General features: G+C 37.1%; 5 protein-coding genes across 6 annotated transcripts; 4 read left to right on the top strand and 1 right to left on the bottom strand.

The window, feature by feature from the left end:
• Positions 1-1,116: 1,116 nt before the first annotated feature.
• Positions 1,117-4,017, top strand: LOC117634328 (protein NUCLEAR FUSION DEFECTIVE 4-like). Its single transcript, XM_034368394.1, has one exon. It carries the CDS (start codon positions 1,802-1,804, stop codon positions 3,695-3,697), a length of 1,896 nt encoding a protein of 631 aa, XP_034224285.1. The 5' UTR covers positions 1,117-1,801; the 3' UTR covers positions 3,698-4,017.
• A 4,910-nt stretch (positions 4,018-8,927) lies between these two features.
• On the top strand, positions 8,928-12,778 carry LOC117634206 (serine/threonine protein phosphatase 2A 57 kDa regulatory subunit B' beta isoform). The gene is given in 2 exon segments (XM_034368178.1): positions 8,928-10,555; positions 12,199-12,778. Coding segments are annotated over 2 exon segments (1,494 nt in total). The 5' UTR covers positions 8,928-9,385; the 3' UTR covers positions 12,523-12,778.
• Positions 12,779-13,344: 566 nt separating this feature from the next.
• LOC117634424 lies at positions 13,345-16,147 on the top strand. 2 transcript variants are annotated; one of them, XM_034368530.1, is made up of 5 exons: positions 13,345-13,738; positions 13,852-13,962; positions 14,730-14,798; positions 15,666-15,700; positions 15,832-16,147. In XM_034368530.1, the coding sequence occupies exons 1-5, from the start codon at positions 13,586-13,588 to the stop codon at positions 15,845-15,847; spliced, it is 384 nt and encodes a 127-aa protein (XP_034224421.1). In that variant the 5' UTR covers positions 13,345-13,585; the 3' UTR covers positions 15,848-16,147. The 2 variants fall into 2 exon arrangements, with proteins under 2 accessions (XP_034224421.1, XP_034224420.1); XM_034368529.1 differs by lacking the exon at positions 15,832-16,147 and having other exon boundaries at positions 13,406-13,738; positions 15,666-15,812.
• A 764-nt stretch (positions 16,148-16,911) lies between these two features.
• LOC117635281 (transcription factor MYB27) lies at positions 16,912-17,973 on the top strand. Its single transcript, XM_034369627.1, has 4 exons — positions 16,912-17,044; positions 17,143-17,272; positions 17,417-17,514; positions 17,624-17,973. Exons 1-4 carry the CDS (start codon positions 16,912-16,914, stop codon positions 17,971-17,973), a joined length of 711 nt encoding a protein of 236 aa, XP_034225518.1.
• Positions 17,974-19,667: 1,694 nt separating this feature from the next.
• Positions 19,668-22,403, bottom strand: LOC117635275 (probable pectate lyase 12). Its single transcript, XM_034369621.1, has 4 exons — positions 22,076-22,403; positions 21,495-21,958; positions 20,518-21,169; positions 19,668-19,912 (listed from the first exon to the last, which is right to left on the bottom strand). Exons 1-4 carry the CDS (start codon positions 22,204-22,206, stop codon positions 19,696-19,698), a joined length of 1,464 nt encoding a protein of 487 aa, XP_034225512.1. The 5' UTR covers positions 22,207-22,403; the 3' UTR covers positions 19,668-19,695.
• Positions 22,404-25,461: the final 3,058 nt, after the last annotated feature.

Here is a 25,461-nt window from a genome sequence, read left to right as displayed (position 1 = left end):
TAGGCAAGTTATCGACCTTCCTCCAATAACTCACATGTGATGGTATCTTTGAATACACAAAACCAAACATTCATTGTGTGGTCCAACGTGATTCTTGTGTCAAATTATACGAATGCAATTCAAATCCCATTTGGAATTTGATCACAAAACAACCACGCAGCTTTGCTTGTCCATTTGAATACATGCATGGATTGACTCGAACTGTGTTTGATTCGTGTTCTTTTGGGGTTTTCTCCTACTGGTCTAGTACTAATCAACCTTAATTTTGATGTTTAATAATATGCGTCTTATACCTAAACTAATTGAGACTAACAGAAGAAAACAATAATAATAATAATAAAAATTCACCGGTTTAATAATTAAAGATTCACATGATACATGTTTATTTGATGTTAACACAATTCATTTAGCATTTGTGTTAGCACCTATCGCTATTTTTTTGGTTTTATATTAAGCAATTATTAGTCCGAATCAACTTGCGTATTTTGATTCGTATCATATCAATTATAAGATTGTGTAACTAAATCATCAACCCACTCAAATAATATCTCATTTCCCTTATCCAAAGCTGGTAACAGACAAGCTTTGGAACATAAGATAGAGCCAAATCACATGCCATATTGCCATGGTTATCTTGTCATTTTCCTGAAAGACGGGCTTCCATTTTTACCCAAGTCTTTGCTCTTTAAAGGTATGATGCAGTTAGTGAGGTCACCATTAGGCAAGCCAATTGCTTCCTTGGCCATCAGAAAATTCAGGAGGGTCCATGAATTTCTGCTTTCTTTCTTTTTGGGTTTGGTAAGTTTATGCGCACAATGAGCTTTCAGAATGTGAGGTGAATGTGTTTGTAAGGCAAAACTCTGGACCACAAGTGATAAATACATTATTCATGCGCTTGGAAACTGATTTGGGGAATGGTGGATTCATTGGTTAGCTTTCATTTCATTCTCCAACTGGTTCTGAAAGGCCCTTGCTTGGGCTAATTCTGACCTTTGCTTTTACGACTTCCACCAAGTGCGTCAGATTGAGATAGAAGGGTCAGGTCCAAACCATCTAGAAGTAAATATACATAATGAGGAGGATAAATAAGTAAATATGTTTTGTTGTCAGTCGTTGATAAGATTCACCTAATTGCCCTATAATCACGTCGTCAACTGTCCCTAGTATTATTCTACCGACATGTCACTCTTCCAAGATGCAAAATTAATTTGTTTTGAAGATTTTTTGGGGGCCTGGATCTGGAGTTGGGAATCTGGAAGAGAACAGGACAAAGCGAAGTAAGTTTGTCTAATATTGAATTTTGACTGACAGTGAAAAGAATATATTCACCTCTCATTTTCCTTGCTCGTGCTAATCATATGATTCTGTTCACAATGGGTGTGATGTAACCACCAAAACTCCTAAATCAGTCATCCAATCCGTATGTTCTTTAATTGGATCAACTAATAAAATAATCATCCACATCCAATTTGTGTATGTATTTGGTTCGTTTGTGCAAGAAGTGCTTTTTCTAACAGCAGACACATGTCACAAAAGATGGACAGGTTGACCCAAAGTCTCCACCTTATCTTTTACTCTTCACAGAAAGCCTTTCATCCATTCCTAGTGGCAGGTCAACTATCCAGTCAATGTGAAACCCCTTATTCATTTCCCACCTCCCTTTCAGCCAAATCTCTCTTGTTCATGTATATATGTATATATATATATATGTGTGTGTACAAATGGTACTAAGTAACCACTAATTAAAGACCCCAACTGTGTTGGAAATTCTTTTGTTTTGAAGAAGAAGAAGAGAAAAAAAATGGTGGCGGCTGAGTTCAGTTTTGGTGGTGGTGGTTTAGGCCACAAGGAGATGAGGAGCTTTGGCTTGCAAGTTGTCCATGGAAGATGGTTCATGGTTTTTGCTTCAATGTTGATCTTGTCAGTGGCTGGAGCAACATACATGTTTGGCCTCTACTCCAGTGACATCAAAAAATCTCTAGGCTATGACCAAACAACAGTCAATTTGCTGAGCTTCTTCAAGGACTTGGGGGGCAATGTTGGGATCATAGCCGGCCTCATCAACGAGTTCACAGCTCCGTGGGTGGTCCTGTTAATCGGTGCAGTCATGAACTTTTTCGGGTACTTCATGATATGGCTAGCAGTGACTGGTCGAACGTCGAAGCCCCGGGTGTGGCAGATGTGTTTGTACATTTGCATAGGTGCAAATTCTCAGACATTTTCAAACACTGGTGCTGTAGTGAGTTGTGTTAAGAATTTCCCGGAGAGTAGAGGCAGTGTTTTGGGGCTCTTGAAGGGACTTGTTGGCCTAAGTGGTGCAATTATTACACAGCTCTTCTTAGCTTTCTATGGTGGCGACTCAAAGGCTCTTATCTTGTTAATTGGTTGGCTTCCAGCTGCTGTTTCAATGGTGTTTCTTCCAATAATCCGATTGTTGAAGGTTGTTCGACAACCGAATGAGCTCAGGGTCTTCTACAATCTTCTCTACGTTACTCTTGGCCTTGCTGGGTTTCTCATGTTTTTAATTATCATACAACACAACCTGAGATTTTCAAGAATTGAGTACATTGGAAGTGCTTCAGTTGTGCTTGTGTTACTCTTTCTTCCGCTCGCCGTTGTTATTTTCGAAGAATTCAAAATCTGGAAGAGCAAAATGAGAGCATTGAATGATCAATCTCAGCTCAAAGTAGTAGCTGAGAATCCAGCTCCTCCTGTTCAAGTAGCCCTGCCACCTGTTGCAGCACCACCATCTCCACAAACCCAGCAGAAGCCAAATTCTTGCTTGCAAAATGTTTTCAGGCCACCAGATAGAGGTGAGGACTACACCATACTGCAAGCAGTTTTCAGCATTGACATGTTGATCTTGTTCACTGCTATAACCTGTGGTGCCGGTGGGACATTAACCGCCATCGACAACTTGGGTCAGATTGGGGGCTCATTAGGCTACCCAACTCACAGCATAAGCACTTTTATATCTCTGGTAAGCATCTGGAATTACCTTGGAAGAGTTACCTCTGGCTTCTCTTCAGAAGTGCTTTTGAAAAAGTACAAGTTCCCTCGTCCCCTCTTGCTCACTCTTGTGCTTCTTTTATCATGCGTTGGCCATCTTCTAATCGCATTTGGCGTCCCCAACTCTCTCTACGTTGCTTCTGTGATTATTGGGTTCTGTTTTGGGGCACAATGGCCATTGATTTTTGCCATCATTTCAGAAATCTTTGGCCTCAAATACTATGCCACTTTGATCAATGTTGGTGGTGCTGCTAGCCCTATTGGGGCTTACCTTCTGAATGTGAAAGTGGCTGGTAATTTATATGATGCAGAGGCCTTGAAGCAACTGAAAGCTTTGGGTAAGGTTAGGAAAGCAGGTGAGGACTTGACTTGTGAAGGAGTGCCTTGTTACAGATTGGCTTTCTTTATAATGGCTGCAGTGGCTTTGTTTGGGAGCCTTGTTTCATTTATTTTGGTGATCAGGACTAGGAAATTTTATAGAAGTGATATTTACAAGAAGTTCAGAGAGGCAGCTGAGGCAGCTGAATCTGATGTAGCTGCTTCAAGTGGCATGGTGCCTTTGACAGAAATAGAGGCCAAAGCAGCTGTTGCTGCTACTGCTGCTGCTCCAAGTTCAACCTCCTCTGCAGCACCACAAGGTTCAGAGACCAACTTGGATTTGAAAAATAGGGCAGGGGAAAATCAATGAGGTGGCTAATTAATTGCTCAGCATCTTCTTGTAATTTTCTATGGAAATAATTTACAAAGGAAAAAAAAACATGATCTCTCTCTCTTTTCAAACATTGTAATTCAGATCATTAATATATTTTCTTAATTAGAATTTAGTTATAGTATGAGAAGCAAATAAACTATAGGGATGGTTTTTCAAGAGGGTGCTTGTACTTTTCTTTTCCAAAAAGCACTTAAAATGGTTTTCTTTTTAAAGTGCTTTTGTATAGCAATTTAGAACATGTCACTTAAAAATGATATAGCTAGTCTCCCTCCTATTTTGATAATGTTTTCAGTAAATTTGTTTCTTTTTCCAAAAGCTAAATCAATCCCAAAAGATTAAGTATTGTTGACTATGCCATTATGGCCTTGACCCATTTTGCCAGTTGTATGACAGAATCTGAATTCCTCTTGTCCATTTCCTCCTCGGCCTCTTGTGAGCCAAACCCACTGCATAGAAGCAATAGATTGCCCAGTTCTAGGTTTGGCTGGACCAAACTACAACTCTAGTTTGTCTCTTAGTTAAGCTAACTTCAGGCACTTGCCACCTTTAGCTATAACAACATTTGCCCAACTTGTTCTCTTATTCCACCTGCCTCACAAGTCTCTTCAAATATTTGCATAAACCTCCAGTTTGCTCTCTTTCTTGGTTCAAGTAGGATCAAAAAATCCCAGCTGCCACTCATTAATTAATGGCAGCAATAGTGCTCTTTTTCTGTAGGTTGTTGCCATTCATTAGTATGTCATTTATGTGGTGCGACGAAGCATAGATAAACACATAATTGTACATAACCAGTTGCCATAGGAAAAGTAATTTTCAAAATTCGGCCGGTGAAATATGCCACATAAAAACACACAATAGGACGTGTAACTTGTAAGCGTGCAATTATTACCTTTTTGACGTTTTGGGAAAAGTAGGGTATTTTGGAGGAAGGAGGAAAGGGACAAAGGAGCTTTCGCCATTATGCTTGGAGACACTTTTAGGCGGTGTGCTTTGAATTCCTTGCCTGGGTTTTGTATGAAAACAAAAGTTGTGCCCACCATTCATTCTCACTGTGCTTAATATCAAACCATCAATATTTTTGGGGCAACTTTTCGGTGCCTCACGTTCTTAGTTTGTTAACCCCACAGAGCACCAATAATACATAAGACAAGAAAACAACTCACAATCACCTTGCTTTCTGTCATATGAGTTATCCCCACAGCACCAGCTTGCGTCTTTGTGAACAATTCTTTAATTATACTCTTTTTGTTTTTGGGAACTCTTCATTCAAACTTTCAATTTAACCCTACTAATTCAAACTCGGAGCAGGGTACATTATTTTCGTCAACTAAATTAATTCATATTTGCATACCTACTTATTACCTCAAACTGTCAATTTAACCTAATTATAATACCATCAATTAATTTGCCTAATCACATGTCTCTGGTAGGTAAAATGTCCATTTCCCATCTATGCATGAAATTTTACCACTTTTAACAAGAAAGGGATTTTCTCTTCTTCAACTCTGTGCAATACTATGATGAGCTGCCTCAATCCATAGATGAGTAAGTAAAAATCTACCTTGGCCCTCTTACAAAATAGACAAAGCAGTTCTCTCAGGATCAGCTTTCTCTTCTTAGCTCAAAAATCTACTAGCTACATGGACCTTGCCCAAAACTATTCTTCATCCTTTTTCTTTCTCTTTTTTCAAATGATATGAAAATAGTAGTTAACATGTTTTTAGTATTGCAAGTATAAGTTTGTGTTGAAAAATGCAAGAATACTATATCGAAAGCTTAATTAAATAAAATACAATATATATCGAATAACTTCACTACTAATAACATCGATGCATTTTATGCTAAATCTAACACCGATAGTAGTTGACCATCTGTCAATCTCTCTAAGTCTTAACACTTTGTGCATGATTTATGAACATGTGCATAATATATATACAGATATATTGCCACTACATATCACTAGATCAGATACTGGTCACTGGGTCTGGGTGCATTGGTGGAGTGGTGGTTGTGTTAAGGAAACACGTGAGTCAACATTAAATATTTGAACCCGATAGAAAAAACAAAATTAAAAAGGCCACTTCTTCGTCGGAATGCTAACAAAAAGATTATTTTATTATACCCATTATAGAAGTCATTGATTGAGCAGTTGACAAATGATTCACGAGAATTTCTTCGGAGTCGATTTTTAACGTTTGAACCATGATATGAAATGGGTTCAATAAAACAAGCAGAACATAAATAAAATTTCTAAAATAATAAAACAAACGGTAAGTGCGCATGACTCACCCAAGACAATATTTTAATATGTGCAGTATCTCGTTGGACAATATAGAGTTTGTGAATACAATAATCAGTGCTGGATTTTCTTGGGACAAAAGAGGATTATCATTAGATGCATAATTGGCCAAGATTAACCACAAATCCTCAAGCCTAAACACTTTCTTTTTCTTTCTTTTTGGTTGCAGTAAGGGGACCGAGGCCCAAAATTAAATAAAAGCTCACAAAAGAATTTTCCTGGCCCTAGCCCACAACCCAAAATGAAAAACCAACTTCAATACATGATTTCAGTCTGGCTCTGGACGATGTGTTTGGTTTCACATCAATATACGATTACATTTGCATGTTCTTGGATTTTCCCTTTTTCCAGATTCTGCTGAGATGAAAAGGTTCTAATTCATGGTTGAGGTGGTTGGCTTTTATAATCAAACTAAAATTCCAATTTTTTTGGCTGAGGACTTCTAAGGAGACCCAGGGAAGGGGGCGCTCTGTTCTCTCTGATCACTATGCGGGAAGAGGGTAGGTTACCGGGTAGTTTGATTACCAAACCCTTATGTGTAGAGATGCTCGCCTAATCTCCTAGGACCTAGTCGATTCTTTGTAATAATTACTCCATCTCCTAAATAAAATCCTATAGTTTCAACCAAAAAAAAAAAAAAAAACTAATTTTTGTTGTATGCTTCCTTTAGTGTACCTTAAATTTGAAGTTTAATTAATAATGCATTTCCAAAACAAGGAATATCTAGGAAACCCCTACTAAGTACTGAATTAAGAATCTTCTTAGCTTGTTTAGCCTTTAATCAACCAATTTATTAGATAAATATATCCAACTAAAGTGGTTGTTTCTAACCAATTGATTCTCGCACAAAGATAAAGAATATTAGCCAACGATGTCTAACCCAATAAAAAAAAAACATTGACTTATAATTTAAATTATCGCTTGTATTCAAAAGAAAAGAAAAAAATTATGCTAATGACCAAAGCTTCACATAATTGGGTGAGAAATTTGACTAATTACAATTATCTTATCTACTCTCAATAAATTAAAGACTTGAAAGTCGCATCCAATCAGTTTTTGTCAAATTTGGGTCCACTTTAGTACTAAAATTCCTTTCCCATGCACTTTGACAAAATGAGGAGTTTTATTGCGGATTATAAATTTAAAGCAAATATAATCCTGTCCCAAAATATGATTAATAAAAAAATAAAACCTGCCCTTCAATCACTAAGTCAAGTCCTATAATTGAAACAATCATAGCAGCGTTAATGTCTGGTTGTGTGTTTATGACCTTGACGTGGATGGTGTTTATCTAATCAAACAACTCTTTTGGTTTAATCATTTCATTGAAAAAAAATCAATTTCTTTCTTGCCTACAATTCAACTCAGAACTGTGTCATTCATGTCATTGCCTAAAAAATTCATGATTCATAATGGATTGAATTTTTTAAGTAATGTTTGGTGTGACAATACTTGGGTCGTATTTAGGACCACGATATCCTTACTTTCTTATGTGGGCCAATGGCATGAAAATGGGATAGTTTGGTATTTGGTTAGGAAGATATTTGGTTAATTGTTTAAATAGGTTAAGATAACATGTGTTTTTCATCCTAGTGAGCCACATAAGAAGTAATGATATTAGGATCTTTTTGAGAGAAAGGCGATAAATTGCATTCATAATTCAGGTCAAAAGGCTGTGAGTCACAAAGACAAAATAAATAACCTCATAAGGTTAATACAAATGATTAATCCAAATACAGAGGAGTCCATCTCAATAACAAGTGCACAAGGTGTACCTCCACTCATAGCCACACATGACCTAAGAAATTCCATCAAAAAAGCCACAAGCTTGGAAAAACCAGACATATATCTCATTGCACCAAATTAGAACTAAAACTGCAACCCTTTAACTCTCACAAGTGAAAAATACTAGTAGAAACTAAAAAACATGCAACAAACTCAGAAAGAGTTAACACACTTATTACAACTCAAAAAACTGCACAAAACAAGTAAAATAAAACTTGATCTACTACCACGTTGTTGCTGATGCAGCCAAATAACCACCAAACTCAGTCAAGACGGAAGCATTAAAGGCGATGAGCGAGGATCAAAAGTGGAGAGGGCATGGGAAGGTCTAGGATAAGGAGGGGAAGGAAGGGGATGAGGAGAGAAATAGAGGCCACCCACCTAGGGAGGATTTAATTGTGATTTTAATAAATTTCAAAGAAATTTTAAAATCTAAAGTATTTAATTCGAACTTTTTAAAGAATCTACAAAAATTTAGGTATATTCAACTTGATCTAAATATCTTCGTTATATTTCGCATAAGGAAAAAAATTATGCTAATTGGACTTCCCTATGGATAATATAATATATCCAATACAAAAGATAACAATAAAATTTGGAGATGCTTGGCTTTTTTTTCTATTTTCTATTTTGGATACCACCCAGCAAATTACACAAAATTAGAACCAACCTAAAAATAGGAACTTTACTATTTTTTGCCCTCAGCATTATCCTCGAAACAGTGGGGGCCCACCAACACCTACAAGGATCCAATCCAAACTTCCATCCAAGGTTAAGGAAACATAAACATGGTAAGATCTCCCCAACCTGAAAAACAACACACACATCTCAGATTTTAATACCAAAAATTTAAATTTAAATTAAAAAAAAAAAAGTCTTATATTTTCAGATTTATCAGTTCCTTCACTCGTGCATCACGTGCAAAATAACCGAAAACTTAAAAAACTAAACTAAACTAATTTTTTTTTTGTTAAACTAATTTCCAACAAAAAAAAAAAAATAAATACAAATTATTCTTTAAATAAACAAGTGTCAGTGTGTTTTTTTTAAAATTATTTATAAAGGGCGTTTTTGCAATCATTCCCACTTTTGCTGTTTTAAACTTTTCTTGGTTTTTTAATTTTCTCATTTTCCTCAATTATCCGCCCTCCACTTCCATACACACTCTCTCTTTCTCTCTCTCCTTCGCTTTTTCTCTCATAGGGTTGATCGCCGGAACCACTACCGTCCGATCAAGTAGCCGGCATTCTGGCGATCCGACTCAGATGACTTTCATTTCGGATCCACCAACCACCACCCACATCTCTCTCCGATTCGAAACTCCAAAGACGGTACATTTCTTGGTTCCGCACGCCCCTTTTCAGTTTCAATTTCGTCTTCCGACGCAGAAATCACAAATTGAATAAGAGTTGCAGGGATTGATTGATTGATTGATTGAGAATCTGGGGTTGTTGTTCCATGCATGCTGAATCTGATCGCCAATCGTTTTTTTTTTTCAACATCTCCGAGCTCGTTTTGATTCCAATCCAATCCTCACCCCCAATTCTAGGGTTTAGGATTCGTTGCTGCATTGGGAAATTATGTTCAAGAAGATCATCAAGGGAAACAAGAAGCCCTCCAAGTCCGATTCTCATGATCCTTCGTCGTACGGGTACGGCCCGCCGGGGACCCAAAATTACGGGGCAGTCGCGAATGTGGTTGTAAACCACGCGTCCCTGGCCGGGCCGGCTGCTTCAGGTCCCAATTCGGGTGGGGCTCCGGGGATAACGGCGTTACCGCCTTCGGGCACCATCGAGCCTCATCCGTTCTTCCGTGACGCTCCCGTCTCCGAACGCCAGACCCTGTTTCTTCGCAAATTGCAGGTTTGTTGCTTTCAATTTGATTTCTCTGATACCCTTAAGACCCCTAGAGAAAAGGAAATTAAGCGTCAAACCCTTTTGGAATTGGTTGATTTCATACAATGTGGGTCGGGTAAGATCACCGAGACATGTCAATAGGAGATGATCAAAATGGTTTCTGTTAATATATTTCGTTGCTTGCCCCCTGTGTCTCATGAAAACACGGGCCAAGAGAATGCCGATCCTGAAGAGGAGGAGTTTTATTTGGAGCCATCATGGCCTCATTTGCAGTTGGTTTATGAGCTCCTTCGTAGGTACATTGTGTCATCTGATACTGTTACCAAGGTTGCCAAGCGTTATATTGATCACTCGTTTGTGTTGAAGCTACTCGATTTGTTTGACTCTGCTGAGGACCCGCGTGAGCGTGAGTACTTGAAAAACATTCTTCACCGAGTATACGGGAAGTTCATGGTGCACCGACCCTTCATCAGGAAAGCCATCAATAACATATTCTATCGGTTTATTTATGAGACTGAGAGGCACAGCGGCATTGCTGAGCTTTTAGAGATTCTTGGGAGCATAATTAATGGGTTTGCACTACCAATGAAAGAGGAGCATAAGTTATTTCTTGTTCGGGCACTTATACCGCTGCATAAGCCGAAGTCAATTGCAGTTTATCATCAGCAGCTGTCCTACTGCATAACCCAATTTGTTGAAAAGGATTACAAATTGGCAGATACGGTTGTTAGGGGTCTGTTGAAATACTGGCCTTTGACCAATTGCTAGAAGGAAGTTCTTTTCCTTGGAGAAATTGAAGAAGTTCTGGAGGCTACACAAGCTGCCGAATTTCAGCGTTGCATGGTTCCTCTTTTCAGACATATTGCTCGCTGCCTCAATAGCTCTCATTTCCAGGTTTGGGAATATTTACAAATTTTATTGGGTATGCTTCATTTTGCTGAAGCTTTAAACTAATTCTTTAACTTCTTTGTTTAAGACAAATGGATCCTAATGATATATTTTTTTTCACTGTTTATTTTATGAATATAACTTACTGGCATTTTTCCGTTTCTGCTTGGTCCAAAGTTTCACCTTTCCATTTTCTTTTTCTGAATTCAAATTTTTTTATTTTGTTATGCCTTCATTGTACATATATTTTGTTTTCATGTTATCGATGGATTGAGCTGTTTCTTCATATGACATGTTTCACAAATGGAAACTGCAGCTGTTTGTGAAAGGTGCCATATTATGTTATATTCTCGCATTTGCTTATGCATAGAGAACATTTATTGTAACCCAAATACAGGTTTCCAAAATCTTTCTGAAACTAGTACTCCTCTTTCTGCATGAGGCTGCAGCTTTAATCTGTTTATCTTTGTTTGATGAATTTACTTATTTGTAGTCCTTTTGATGCTGATAATGTGCTAATGAGAGTCCCATTCTGTTATAGTGGGGACCAAATGAATGTTTACTTGCGTGTTTCTCCCATGGGGAAAGATCTTTGATATGCTAATTTCTTAGAAATGCCCATGTAGTACGTTAAAAATGCTAGTGTTTTTGACATTTTGGATTTCTATTGAATAAGCAGATAGGCTGCAATAAAGTGGATGGAATGAGAGATCAACTTGTACTCTGTCTGTAGGAATAGATGCCAAATAACTTGATATGGGAGAAGTAGTTAGATACTTATCACATCAAGAACCATTATAAGATAACTGAAAGCATGCAGTGTCAACCTTAGGGGGAAAAAGCACAACTAGGTGGGAAATATCCTAGAATGGTTCACCTTAGATAACCTAACTTTCAACATGCTTGCTGTGTTTGACATTGTTTTGGTGATTTCCGTCCATCCCTATTTAGCTTTCTGCTGATAAGTTTCCTGATCTGTGAAATACATTCTATATTGATCCATGCATGAATTGTTATAAATAAACCTGGCACCAATATGTAATGATCCAATGAAACAGCCCGACTTATTCTTATTATAGCATCATCAGCAGTAGGTTTTCTTTTTCCCTTTACCATTGATATTTGTGCANACTAGTTTTTCTAGACTGCAGCAAAGATTTGAACCTAAAGTGCTCCACTTTTCATTTTTATGAATTAAATATTTTGGAATTTTGTCAACTTTTGTGCTTGCTGTTATGCATGTGCTTAGTGCTGCGCGTGAGGCTATATTTTGGTATTCTATTAAACAAGTTACAAATGTCAACGAAAAGAATTAAGGAGGTAAAAGATTGGAAATTTTTAATTGGGTTCCTGTCTTGTGTTATGAATGTTGTTGGCTTGAAGCAAGTTTTCTGATAAGAGTAATTTGTGTTAATTTGGTGAAGGGACATGTTGTTAGGACTATATAAATGTAATGTTTGTTAATTTTGCAATAACTTGTGTTGATCTGGTAAGAGTAATGTTGTTAGGACTTTGTACTAATGTTTCCAAATGTTCATCATTAATGAATTGGTGAGAGGATCAGACTCCAAATCAAAACTTCTAAAGTTGTATTTTACTCTAAGAATATCCTTTCTTGAAAATTTTGCTTAGTCACATTTGCAATGCAGGTTGCGGAACGAGCACTCTTTCTGTGGAATAATGAGCACATTGTGGGTTTAATTGCTCAGAACCGGAATGTCACTCTACCAATTATTTTTGAGGCATTGGAGAGGAATATCCAAAGTCACTGGAACCAAGCAGTTCATGGGCTGACCGTCAATGTTCGAAAAATGTTTTTGGAAATGGATGCTGACTTGTTTGAAGAGTGCCAGAGGCAGCTTGCGGAGAGAGAGGCCAGGTCCAGAGAGGTGGAAGAACAGCGGGAGTTGACATGGAAAAAACTGGCAGATGCGGCAACACAGAGAGGGGAAGATGATATGGTTACAGCCTAAATGATCAACGAGGGTTTCATGTGCCCCCGCAATTGGAAAATGAATGGATGGATTGAAGATAAATCCTCTCCTCTCATTTTGGTGGTATTCTTTTTTAATATATAATTTTTGTCTTTTAATTTTTTGATCTCTGTTCCAATCATTGAAAATATCAGAAGAAGCAGTGATAAATGTAATTTAAGATGTACGGAATTTGTTAGCAATATGCTGCAGATTAAGAATTATTTGTGAAATATATTGTGCACTTCCCCCCCCACATTTTTTGAGGTGTTTTTTTTCCCTCTCCAAGCGTTTCAGATTAATTAGGTGAAATTATGCCATTACATAAAGAAGCGTCCCAAAAGTTGTGAGATTTTTTTATTTTATTTTATTTTATTTAAGACCTTTCCTATTGAGAGAGGGATAATATACTAAATTCACACGTACTATATGAATGCTAGGACTTGAATTCAAGACCTTATTTGAGAGAGTAAATACTTTAAATTACTACATTAGTGGGTTTTTTGTCAAAAGTTGTGAGATTTAAATGTCTGTAATTTTGTATTTTTGATATGTGTTTCAAAAAGAGCTTAAGAGAAATAGAGAGACTGGAGATAAACTAACAGATTAAGATATGATCCAAATACAGATTGTGTATTTTCCAAAAAAAGGAATTTTCTTTTAGTTTTCTGAAAATTTATATAGGCTTTGACCTGTTCTATGCAAAGTTGCAAAGTTTTTCGAAAGAACAATTTTTCTAGATCAAAATACTAAGAAGAAATTCCTGATATAAAGCAAATAAAATTATGAAAAGAAATTAGGAATTGAAAGGTTTTTATTTTTATTTCTGTATGACAAAAAGAAAAGCGTCCAATAAAGATATATCATTTTCCCCTATCTCTTAGTCACAAATTAGAAAACCCCACAAATCAAAAACAAGAAAAGGAAAAAACAGAGGCCGCTCCAAAAGATACAAACCTCAGGTCCTGAGCGATTTATCCATCATCTTGTGGCTTCTTCAGCATCGATTCATCATCAACTCAAAATCAGACACACAGACTCTCTCTCTCTACGAAAGAAGGGCATGTCCCGTAAAGGAGGAGGAGGTGGTTCTTCACTGCCAAAGGACGTGCCTTGGAGGGCCTCAAACACCAAACCCATACCCAAAATTCACCATTCCCCTGTTCTCCGAATAACCCAGAACCCTACTTCCAATTATGCCATCTCTGTCATGAAGGTTCCTTTTCTCTATCTCACACACCTCACTCTCCTTCTACACTTGTAATTGCTTTGTTTTTTTATTATTTATCTTTCTCCTCTGGGTCATCGTAAAAAAGTCTAATTTTGCAGCACCCGAACCCGGTAGGAAGTGGGTTAGCAATGGAAGCCATAGTGGAAGCAGCAGGCCCTGAGTGCATTGTCCCGGGACAAGTTACACCTATCAAGTTACTTGGTGTCAAGGTTGCCTCGTACTCTTTTTCTTTTTTTTCATCACTAAAATATATGCAAACTTATTTGGTTCATTCTGCCTTCAATAAGTTTCTTAGCTCCCAAATTTTGACCAATGGTTTCATGGGTTAGTTCAATTTTCCTCATTTGTATGTAAGTAATGCGATTCTTCAATTATATTCACAAATAACTTGAGCATTATGTGGGTTGTGTGTGCAACTATGGTGGCATATGCGAATAAGTAGTAAGTATACGCCAATAGTTGCTGGCTGTAAATTCTTGGTAGAGTGCTATGGCTGTTATTATATGTTTTCCTCGTATATATGTTGTGCTAACTATGCACATTTAGAATAGAAACTTCTGCTTCTTCTTGGCGCCAATGTTGTTAGTTTGCCTTTTGTTCTTTTTTTACCTTTAAACCAGGTGTTCATTGTAAAGTTCGAACTTTGTACCATAAGACATTGCCTTTATGTTCTAACTAGGGTCTTATCTTTTTTCTCTATCTCATGTTACCCGTAAAATTTTATTACTTTATTAAAAGTCTGGAATTGTTTTGTATAATTATTTATTCTGCTTCTCCGGAGGTGTATTTAGTCATGTATTTCTACTTTTAGGAAGGCAGATCCTGTGCTTGAATAGTATAGAGAAATCTTAATGCTTTGATTTGCATATTGTGCCCGTGTCATAGATATATCAAGTTTTTACTTATTATTATGTATACCTTGCCTCTTGTGCTTCTTTGTTATTATTCTTTTAATTGATCCCTGATTTTCATGCAGGTATGGCCTATTGAAGTTAACTTGAAATTTTTGGAACCAGTTGGACGAGAGCTCAAGCAGCTTGGAAAGGTAAATTTCCATGTTTCATATCTGTTTTCACCTTTTGGAGTTAACATTCTTGACTCGGTAATGAGAGCAGATAGCTTTATACCAAAAATAAATACATAAATAAATAAAGTGCAAATGCCCTTGAGAAACGGTGCTGCCCCCAACTTAAATTGCTGATGAATTGGTTCCCAATTTCATGGAATGAAAAAGTACGAATAAAATGAAATTTGTCCAATAATAAAACCAGCTTGTGACAGAACATTCCTGGTTTGCCTGGTTAGATTTGCTGAAAATAATATCATGCCATTTTGTTCTCTTGTATCATTTGAAGAAATAAAAATTAATTCTTTTGTGTCAAATTGCCATAAAAATTCTGAAAATGATCTTCACACAGCACCATAATGAAATTCAAAACTGGATACATGCATATATTTCATTGCTGCCAAATGTTTTCTGTGGTTAAGCATTCTGTAAATTAATCAGCTTGTCTTTTCAGGCTGTGGCCTAGTGTATGCAGACTAGACCTGGTTTTCCTAAAAAGTTATGATTTTTGTTACAAGGTGGAAGGAGGTTGGGTTTTAGTTATAGCTGACTAGTGGAAGATTTATAGTGCTAAATTAAAAGTTCTCTGGAAATTTTTTGCCTTCACTTGTTCTGAAGTGAATGAGCAAGAAAATACTTTATGCTCCACCCTTTCTTTGAGTCCTCGGTCTTAAATTGTAGTTTCCACTATTTGTTGTTGATAATTGGTGGTGTACTCTTGTTTGATTCTTGTCAAGTACTTAGTTTTGACGGGAAACAACAAACTATGCTTTCATACATAAAACATGAAAATCCATATTTGCAAAGGACTTTTTAATTAATACATTTGTCATGTCTATGATGCAGTTCATGGATGATGCTGTCAATCTCATGAATAAATCATTCATAGATCGCTAGTGCATGCATTCCCGTTATCAAGAGGACAAGTACTTGCAGTCAGCCGAAGCCGGTTCAGGAAGAATGACATAATAAGATCTCCCCTTGTGTCGCCTTCTTGCTCTGCAGAATAAACATTCATAGATCGCTAGTGCATGCATTCCCGTTATCAAGAGGACAAGTACTTGCAGTCAGCAGAAGCCGGTTCAGGAAGAATGACATAATAAGATCTCCCCTTGTGTCGCCTTCTTGCTTGTTCTGCAGTTAAGGTGTACGTAGTTCCTAGTATCTATAGATCAGACGCGGGAGGGTTCTTGTTTTGGATTGTGGCATGAGTTCCCTTTTTTCAATGTTGTTTTGGCCCCATAACTCTACTGCTTTTAGTTCAATATGTTACATTAATACTTTAAATTTAAATTATATGAGGTTTTGAGTAATGTGAAGTTTCGTTATTTTTGAACGCTTTCGCTTCACTGTACATGCACTACGCGAATGTATGCATATAAAGTTGGCATGCAGCTTATGCTCTTGACCCTTGAAGCTTGTAAAATGGTTTTGAATTAAATGAAAGCCCCAAATCAAGTTCTTGGATCCAATCGCCATCATCAACACAATTCTAATTTCTTTATTAAATTTGACTATCATTTCTGGTTTCATTTGAGAACAAACCCTTCCTCCTCTCTAGGATCAAGTGATGTGCAGCCGGTCCAGAGTTGTTTCCAGATATGCCAATGAAAAGTATCCACAAGATCTATTAATCTATTTCAAAATCTTGCTTCACTTGGCCACCTTCCAAAACGTTATCTCTATCCTCTCTTTTTTATGCAATCATATAGCAATGTTGCTCTGCTAACTTTCTAAAATAAGCAGAGACAAAATAAATATCTATATATGCTGCAGTAAAATCAATAATATAATTTTCATGGAAGGACAACATCTGCTTATAGAGACAAAAAATGTGATGCAAGAAGGGAGATAGAACAAGAATTATCAACTGTTCACCTTCATAGATGACCTAATTGTTGCCTTATTAGCATGAATTTATGTAAACCAATGGTGGAGTTCCCACAAACTAGTGATGTGTCCACCTAGTGTGGCATGTAAGAGGTTCTAATCACCATTTCGTTTTTTCTCTTTTTTCTCTTTTCTCCAACTCCTAGTTACCTTTGCTTCTCGTATATAAAGGTTTAATGTCTCTTGGTTTGTCACACCAATAATGACTTGTCAAGCAGACATGGAAGGAGAAAAACTGCGCAAAGGTCCATGGCTTGAAGAGGAAGATGAACGACTCACAGGCTACGTAAATCTAAATGGAAATCGGAGGTGGGATGCTTTAGCGAAAGAATCAGGTACGTACATTACATGTGATTCTTATTAGTTAATTTTGGAGATAACTCAGTTTACATATATGGAGAACAGAAATTTAGAATCTGTTTACATGCTGCAGGTCTAAGGAGGAGTGGTAGGAGTTGCAGGATGAGGTGGTTGAACTATCTCCGTCCAAATCTTAAGCATGGACGTATCACTGTCGAAGAAGAGAAAATAATCCTTCATCTTCATGAACGTTGGGGCAACAAGTAAGGTTCTTAATTTTCTTGTCTTTACCTATTCAAGTTTTGACATTACCACCTTCATGCTGCACTACTAGCACTGCTGCCTAAGTGCATAAGTTATGTTTACCAATTTTGATAAGTGGTCCTCTAACTAAATCCGTCATGTAGGTGGTCGACGATTGCTCGAATGCTTCCAGGAAGAACCGATAATGAGATCAAGAATTACTGGAGGACATATTTAAAGAAGAAAGAACCAATTCAAGATGGTACAGAACTTCATCATTCTTTTCTGCTTTCTGATATATGTTACTGCTAAGGTTATTTATCTACTTACAGTTTTTTCCTCTGCATTACTAACACTTGCTCTGTCTGCAGGAAACTTCCAATGTACATCAAACAAAGGCCAGCAAAGTCTTTTCTTTCAGGAAGGTGATATGAGTGCTGAAAAACAGTACAACTTTAATCAACACCATGACTCTGTTTCAAATTTATGTGGAGCCAAGGATGCTTGCTCTGATGATCTGGGTTTATCGGAATTTGCATTGACAAATTCTCCGTACGAAACCAGGTTATCAGATTGGATATCCGAATTATCAAGCGAACAAAGCGGAATAAACTATAATCAGGACTGTAATAGTGTAGAGTCAGATTTGTGTCATCCGACATGGACTCCAGATGATAGCAATAGGTGGGAGTGTCCAAGTTTCCTCTGGGACATGAACTAACAGACGCTTAATATTTTGAATTGCGGATCACATGAACTCCGAGCCTCTAGATTGTAAATCGCGTTGCTGCTACGAGAAACACAACTTCTTCCTTCCAACTTCAGCATGTCTACATGAAACAATTATGGCGCAGCTGATTGCCTTACAAGAATGAATGGGCCAGAGTATGAATGGTGAATATTTTTTGTCACTTCGATCACTTAGAGCCTTCAAATTGTAATTCAAAGTGGCATGCATGTATGTGATGTAGAACCATCTTAATCAAATTGAAATTTTCTCAAGTTTCTCTTCTAAACTGTTGCAGTTTCCTATCATCATCGTAAATGCTGGTAGATATAATCATATAAGACAAACAGTTTAGGAAAAAAAACGACTAAGCTTAACTAATGCATCCAAACTTTCCACCCTAAAGAGAGAGAGAGAGAGAGAGAGAGAGAGAGAGAGAGAGAGAGAGAGAGAGAAGCATCCAACTTCAAATTTCATAACCAAATAATTCAAATTAACGAACAAAATAACCAATCTTGGCATATATATATATACTCTTCACTTCAGTAATGTGCTTTATGTCAAGTGGATTTCAAGCTGGCAGAGCTTATTTCTTGTTATTCTACATGCGAATTAAGGTCATCTGATGTATAATTAAACAGACCTACCAAGGTACCGTAGCTGCTAAGTAAGAGTTAAAACAATGAAGAAGAAAGTGATCGATGACCAATTTATTTTGTTAGAGAAATAAGATGCATGGTGGGAGATAGATTTAATCAGCAAAACAAGCTGCTAATAGAGTTGAGATCAGTAACAAGAACTAATCTAAGATGGCTGTGATTTAACCCTTCAACTTTAACTGATAAAAATTCTGCAGCATTTGGGAGTAAGAAAGCATCGCCGTAAATTAAGTTGCTCTCCAACATTGAATTATAAAGATCAGTTAACCAAGTAAGTTTGGTAATTACATGAATCTCTAAAGATTCAAAATGCGCAAAGGACTTGCTAGTGTAGTGGTTTGAACTTTGAAGTAATTGCTCCCCCAGACAAGGTCATGGGTTCGAATCCTAATCCGTGTAGTGTGTGTATGAGTTTATTATATTATCGCCCCTATCAATAGGGAACGTCCTTAAAAAAAAAATTAAAAAAAAAAAAAAAAAAAAGCTGGTATCAAAACCTACCACCAATACCTCGTTACCATTCTGTCCACCCAGCCGAACATTACTATTTAAATTGGTAACCTGGACTGAATGTTCCAATGGATATAAAGAGCTGTTCAACTTCAATATAAATTGGAACTAGCTGGGAACTGCATCACTCTTTGTCCATTTTTAGTATAGCTAAGGGCTCATGTGAGACTGCTTTTATAGGAAGCAGTTATACTTATGAGCGTTTTTTTAGAAGTGCGTAGTGTTTTTATTAGAAGAACGTTGAAATTATTTTTTATTAAAAATCCAAATACTTACTGGAAAAACACTTCGAAATGATTCATGACTTCTTCAGAAAGCACTTTTAGTCCTTTCAAATGTTGTACAAAACCTGCCCTAAGAGTTAGATGTAGATGCTCCAGAGAAGACATCTCATCCTAATTAAAAGTAAATTAAACTATAGTTATAACTAGTCTAAAGCAAAAGACTGCAGATTCTATTGCTCTTATGTCTTCTCTATCTTCTCTCTTGTGTACCAAATATGCAGAGACATTGATGATATAAATATAAAAGCAATTGAAACCATTGATTATTTTCTCATTGTGAAATGCATGTCTGGGATAATATACAAAAATAACAAGCTTGACAATGAGATAAAAAAGGAGAAGAGGATGGATGTGGATGAAAGTGGCAGTGGATTGTTCCTGCTGCTACTTCCCGACATGTCATCCGTATAGTCTGGACCTGACCCTAAACCGTTTCCGTCACCGTTGGATCCAGAGCTCCACTTCCCCAGGTTGTTGTCCCTGTTCATTCAAAATTGCATCATGCATTGCCATAACTTCCAGAGTATAACATTGCACGGGTCTTAGTTTTACCATTTCAACCCAAGACTTTACATATTCACAGCAACTACGCGCTTTTTGAAAATTTGTCCACTAGATAATTATGTTTCTTTGACCGCAAAAAGCACTTCTGTTTATTACCAAACACTATCAAAAGTGCTTTTGTAAATTCAAAAGTTGGTTTAGCACTAAGAAAAACCCTACCAAACACATCCTACATGAATTGAGTAGTCAATTTCAATTCTCTTTTACCAAAAGTAAAAAGAGACATCTTGGGCTCATTTTCATGGATGCAGAGATATCAAAGAAGTGAAACATTGTGCTACAAGTCCTATTTGGTCCAAAATTAAGCAAAATAGAGGCCCAAGATGAGCCCAACCTAAAACCAAGTAAATCTAACTTCTTCAAGTTTGAGCTTAGAATCAGCCCACCATAATTTTGGCATGAACTTAGTGGAGATAATCAAAGTAGTACATAGATAATTAAGAAAAGTAAAAAAGAGTAAAAAAGAGGGAAAAAGAGAGCATAGAGAAAGAAAAAGAGACAAAAAAGAAAAAGAGAGAGACCTGCCACCAACTCCAAGGGCACCAGCATGCATGATGAGCTGGTCAATGAGAACAGCAGACTTGGGCTCCACACTGTAGGCCTTCTCATAGTTAAACTCAACACCCTTCCCTGAAGCCACAAAGAATGCTCCGTTTACCAAAATGTCCCCCTCTGATCTCCAGTTCCAATCCTTCCACTTCCCTTCTGCTGTCTCCACCCTCTTTGTCACCTCCTTGGCATTAGGGTTTGATGGAGCAGTGTATCTATTGCCTTGGCTATTTATTGTAGGATTTCCACTGCCCCCGATCGCATACATTTCCCATTGAGTAAAGTCATTGTTGACCACATGGATGTAGCCTCTTCTGCACCTTGGCATTCTCTGCACCAGTTCTTCACCGAAGTGATTGAAGGCTATGGTCACTTGCATGCCTGTGTCAGGCAAATAGTCATCACTGTGTCCCAAAAGCATCACCTCATTGTGGTGGGAGAAGTAGTTGTTTGATATTGTGATCCCTGTGGACCCCATCACTGCATCTATCAGACCATCCTTGCAGTGTGATAGGCTGCAATGGTCTATCCATATGTCTTTGGATCCAAAGATGGAGATCCCATCACCGTCTGATTTTGTGCGGTAGCCGTAGTGGGTTGGGCTTGAACGCACATTAGCGTCACCTACATGGAAAGGAATCAAACTCTTAACTTATTCTAATCCTAACCAATTTTTCTCAAACTCCTCCGCCACTTGAGCTAATTCCAAGAGCGTACACCGAAATTATTTTTTAGTAAAAGCAAAAACAACTCGGCAAAGTGTTTCAAGGTAAATCTAAAGTAAATCTAGATACACTCGGTCTAAGTCACATATATTAGATAAAACTAAATATGTGCAATCATTCGTAAATCATAAGTATCAAGTAAATCTGGATAAACTTAAACTACGAGCAAACCATGCATATATGGTAAATAAAAATTCATGAAATGAAGTGGAAAACTCATGTACCTGACGGATAACAGTGGTGGATATGCACATTGTGGATGATGACATTGCTTATGAACTGCAACGTGATGCAGCCACCACCCACAATGTGGACATTGGCTCCACGGCCATCAAGGGTCTTGTAGCTGTTGAAGATGAGCTCTTGGGAGAGCTTGATGAGCATGTTGCCAGGGAACACAATCCAGAGAGGCTCAGTCTGTATCACAGCATATCTCAGTGTGCCTGGCCTTGGATTCACAGCATCATCATCAGAAGAGTCTGTGACAATATAATACTCACCACCTTTGCCTCCAAGAGCATATTGGCCAAACCCAATTGCACAATCTGCTAAGCTCTGCCTGTTGTTTGGCCAATTTGGGTCACATTTCCAACAGTCATCTATTGGGTTTCCTGTTAGGCATGAAGAGTCCTGGTATTTTATGGTTCCTTGCAGCATTTGCCTTCTTGCCAAAGAAGCATTAACCTTCCTGAAAAATAAAGGGAAAAAAAAGTTAAGATTGATAACTCAGATCTACAAAAGGCTGAGAAACAGAAGAAAACAGAGGAAGAAAAAACAGAGGAGGTAATTAAAGCTATGTATTTACCTATGAACTTCTTGAACAACTTCTTCTGGGTTGGGATGTTGGCCAGGAAGAGTGAGGTTGAGGAATGCTGTGGCAAGAGAAGAAAATGAGCAGAGAAGAAAGAGCAGGACAATGCAGGTTCTGGGAACCATTTTTGAGGAAATGTTAGGATAGTTTTTATAATTGCTAGGAATCGTATACCAATTTGGTCCAAGAATCTAGTTAGTGTTTCAGTGATTGAGCTGCATGTTTAATTTGGGAAGACAATAAACAGTAATTGGAGTGAGTGGAAAAGATGGTCTCTTGCCTTCTTCTCTCACACTCCTTTCTTTCTTACTGTACCCATTAGTGTCACTTCAGTGCTCTTCTTTTATAATAATTGATATAGACTTTTAGGGAATCCCTAATGGAGGTAAAAAGAAAAAGAACCACATAGAGAGACTGTTCGAGGAGCAAAAAAAACTTTATTGTAACGGGGATAGGATTGTTGTTCTATCCTCGGTCAATAATACAATGACACATAAAAAGGTTATTTCAAGTGTCATGTCGTTATTGGCCGAAAATAACAAAAAGTACTATTTCTATTACATGAAAGTCTATCTTCTAAAGGAGCTGGTCTCCATTTTGCTTTCCTTTTTTATTTTTTTTAAAAAAGAATTCAAACTTGAATGGTTTCAAACATTGTCATTTTAAGTGTTTTAAATGGAGTAGACTGATAGACAATAATTAAACATGATGGGTTAAACTGTGCTCCTAATACAAAATGGTTTATAATACCAAATTTCAAGCAGCTAGATCCTAGATAGAGTGACATGGCACTGGCTAATTGGACCATTATACCAATTAGCTAGGGTTTTGCAAATGGAAAGGTAGGTAACGAAGTTGGTATCTCGTGGTGTCTGGCAGGGCTTTTTGACTTTTTGGACCCTTATACTCCAAACCACATTTAATAAGGTTGTTCACTGCCCCATTAATTCAGCTCGTACATTGCAGCCTTGATTTTTCACCAGCATTTCATCTTTTCTTCTTCATCAAAAGCCATGAAATTATAGTACTAATTGTGAGAATGTGTAGGTGAAAAAGTGGGACTTAGTAGTATGGACTTATAAGGTGTTGGGCTAATCCCCCATTGTCAATTGATTTTGATGGAACCTCAACTTTCTTCAGATTGTCCACTTATAAAAGTCCAACAGCCACACATGCTTCACGTCACTCAATATATGTTGTCCACGTGTTATGTTTGAAAATTTGTCACACGTGCGGGGACGTGTGAGAATGCTAAGGTGGGATCTACTATAAACTTATCCTACTCCCCCATTGCTAATTGATTTGAGGTAAAACCTCAACTTCTTTCAGTAACGGTTTGTGTTCAAAACTCAACATCAATAAATAAATAAAAAGGTACTCAAAAGATGTAGCTTCTTTACTCTTCGTGGAAACAAACATATCAAAATATCCGGTTCCTTGAAACTAGCTTTGACAATTGGTGCTTTTATATGATTAACAAAGAGGGATACGTATCTGACAAAATGATACACATCTTTTTCTTGAGCTGAGAAATTTTGTTTCTTTTTGAAACATCAGTGCATGAATTAAGCTGAACAAATACAGTTTCAAGAGCAACTGGCCCTTTTCATCCAGTTATGAATCTGATTGGTTAATTCAATCAACCCCAGTTTCAAAGCCGCAGCAGTTAATAATATAAAGGGCCTACATTTACACATGCAGTGCAGTAAACCCAGCAACAACCAAATATAATTATGTCATGTATATCATCAAATATGTATGGAGCCTCCTCCTGCGGATCCGGGAACAAATTGATCACCTCATTCTTCTCTCTTTCTTCGACATGAGGGCCCCACTAAAAGAAAAAGATTAATTTGGGGAATCAGAAGTTAGGAAATAAATAATACTGGATATACATAGATGCTGCTATCTATGCTTTCATTAGTTTTCAAATACCCTACCCTGTTTTGTGCTTTCATTATGACATTACGCTACCTTTTATTATTATTATTTTTATTCTAAACTATATAGTATATACACTTTTGGCGTTGCTGCATGCTTTCATTGCCAAAAGTTCCAATGAAGTTGATAGGTGTAGGCCCTCCTAATTTGGTTTAGGATAGATGATTAGTTGAATAGAGACGACGTTCATTGTTGTGGACTTTTGTTAGGATAATTGTGTGCATATTCAATAATAAATTGTCATCCAAGCTGCATAAGTGACTTTCTACATTGTAGTTTCCTTCCTACATTGCACCGAAATTCTTTAAGATAAAACTATAAATTAAACCGTGAAAAAAACACACACTGAAATGGGAACATACGCATATTCTGTAAAACTCATCGTATCCAACATACTATGGAAAAACCTATGACCTACCTTAGTATAGGTCACGGGTGTACCAATGGCGGATACAGAAGTTTTCTAGTAGTGATTGGTGACTGCTCAAAATCGTTGCGCTCAATTTCTTGATTTAATGCACCGCGTTCACTTTGCTAGTTTGATACTTATGACTCGTTTACAATATGATAGATGCATTTCGTACGCTTCATCAGATTCTCAGAAGAATCAGACAAATGCGTGGTCCATTGTTGAATATTTATGTTAGAAAGGAGCTGTATTCATATTCCTTTCCTCTCCAACATGTAAAGTGGAAGAGAGAAAAGAAATACCCCCTCTCTCTACAACTTTAACTGCAAACCATGGCCCCCATTCAGTTGAAGGATTTCAAAATGCATCGATCCTAATCCCTATGCCTACACCCACCAACTTTTAGCTAGGGTTTAATGAGAGCTAGCTTTTGAAAAATTTGACGCACCCAATTCAGAATAATACCTCGAAAAATTAATCCAATATATAATCTCTCAACTCTCGTTCTTTGATCAAATCATATCCCTTAATTTAGGCTTTTCATTTTTAGATCCATGCAAACTCTCTAACTAGCTATATATAGTAACAGAAGAAAGAAAAAACTACTTAAAAATATATGAAATATAGATAGTTATTCTCTAATGTTCGCACGTTATTATCATGCATAATGTATTATAAACAGACAGAAAAGTAGGGAGATGTAGTACAAAATACGTAGTGTTCACACGATAATAACGTCGGAATGTCTGCATAAAAGAATTTTTCTGTATATATATATATAAGAATCTGCTTTTGGATAATGGTTCTTAATATATACAATACAACGTTCTCTTGTTGAAATCATTGGAGTAGTGAATTTGCTGGTACCTGATCCTCATCGGCCCACTAATACGTACGTTTGATGCCCTTTTGACTCTTATTACATGTTTGGTCCTACCTCTTTGACTGAAAGAAGATTTATGGATGTAGATGATTAAGTAGATCCCAAATGTATAATATATTTATATATATCTCTGTGTGTTTGCCTAGC

Source organism: Prunus dulcis, chromosome 7 (genome assembly GCF_902201215.1).
Source record: "Prunus dulcis chromosome 7, ALMONDv2, whole genome shotgun sequence".
NCBI lineage: Eukaryota > Viridiplantae > Streptophyta > Magnoliopsida > Rosales > Rosaceae > Prunus > Prunus dulcis.
Note: the sequence above shows the minus strand (reverse complement) of the source record. Positions and strands in the feature narration are given on the sequence as shown.

Coding starts and splice junctions, on each gene's coding strand:
- LOC117635281 (XM_034369627.1), top strand. CDS start 16,912: ATGACTTGTCAAGCAGACATGGAAGGAGAAAAACTGCGCAAAGGTCCA. Junction 17,273..17,416: donor CATGAACGTTGGGGCAACAA/GTAAGGTTCTTA, acceptor TCCGTCATGTAG/GTGGTCGACGATTGCTCGAA. Junction 17,515..17,623: donor GAAAGAACCAATTCAAGATG/GTACAGAACTTC, acceptor CTCTGTCTGCAG/GAAACTTCCAATGTACATCA.
- LOC117634328 (XM_034368394.1), top strand. CDS start 1,802: ATGGTGGCGGCTGAGTTCAGTTTTGGTGGTGGTGGTTTAGGCCACAAG.
- LOC117634424 (XM_034368530.1), top strand. CDS start 13,586: ATGTCCCGTAAAGGAGGAGGAGGTGGTTCTTCACTGCCAAAGGACGTG. Junction 13,739..13,851: donor ATGCCATCTCTGTCATGAAG/GTTCCTTTTCTC, acceptor CTAATTTTGCAG/CACCCGAACCCGGTAGGAAG. Junction 14,799..15,665: donor AGCTCAAGCAGCTTGGAAAG/GTAAATTTCCAT, acceptor TCTATGATGCAG/TTCATGGATGATGCTGTCAA.
- LOC117635275 (XM_034369621.1), bottom strand. CDS start 22,206: ATGGTTCCCAGAACCTGCATTGTCCTGCTCTTTCTTCTCTGCTCATTT. Junction 21,959..22,075: donor GTTGTTCAAGAAGTTCATAG/GTAAATACATAG, acceptor TTTATTTTTCAG/GAAGGTTAATGCTTCTTTGG. Junction 21,170..21,494: donor CCACCACTGTTATCCGTCAG/GTACATGAGTTT, acceptor CTTTCCATGTAG/GTGACGCTAATGTGCGTTCA.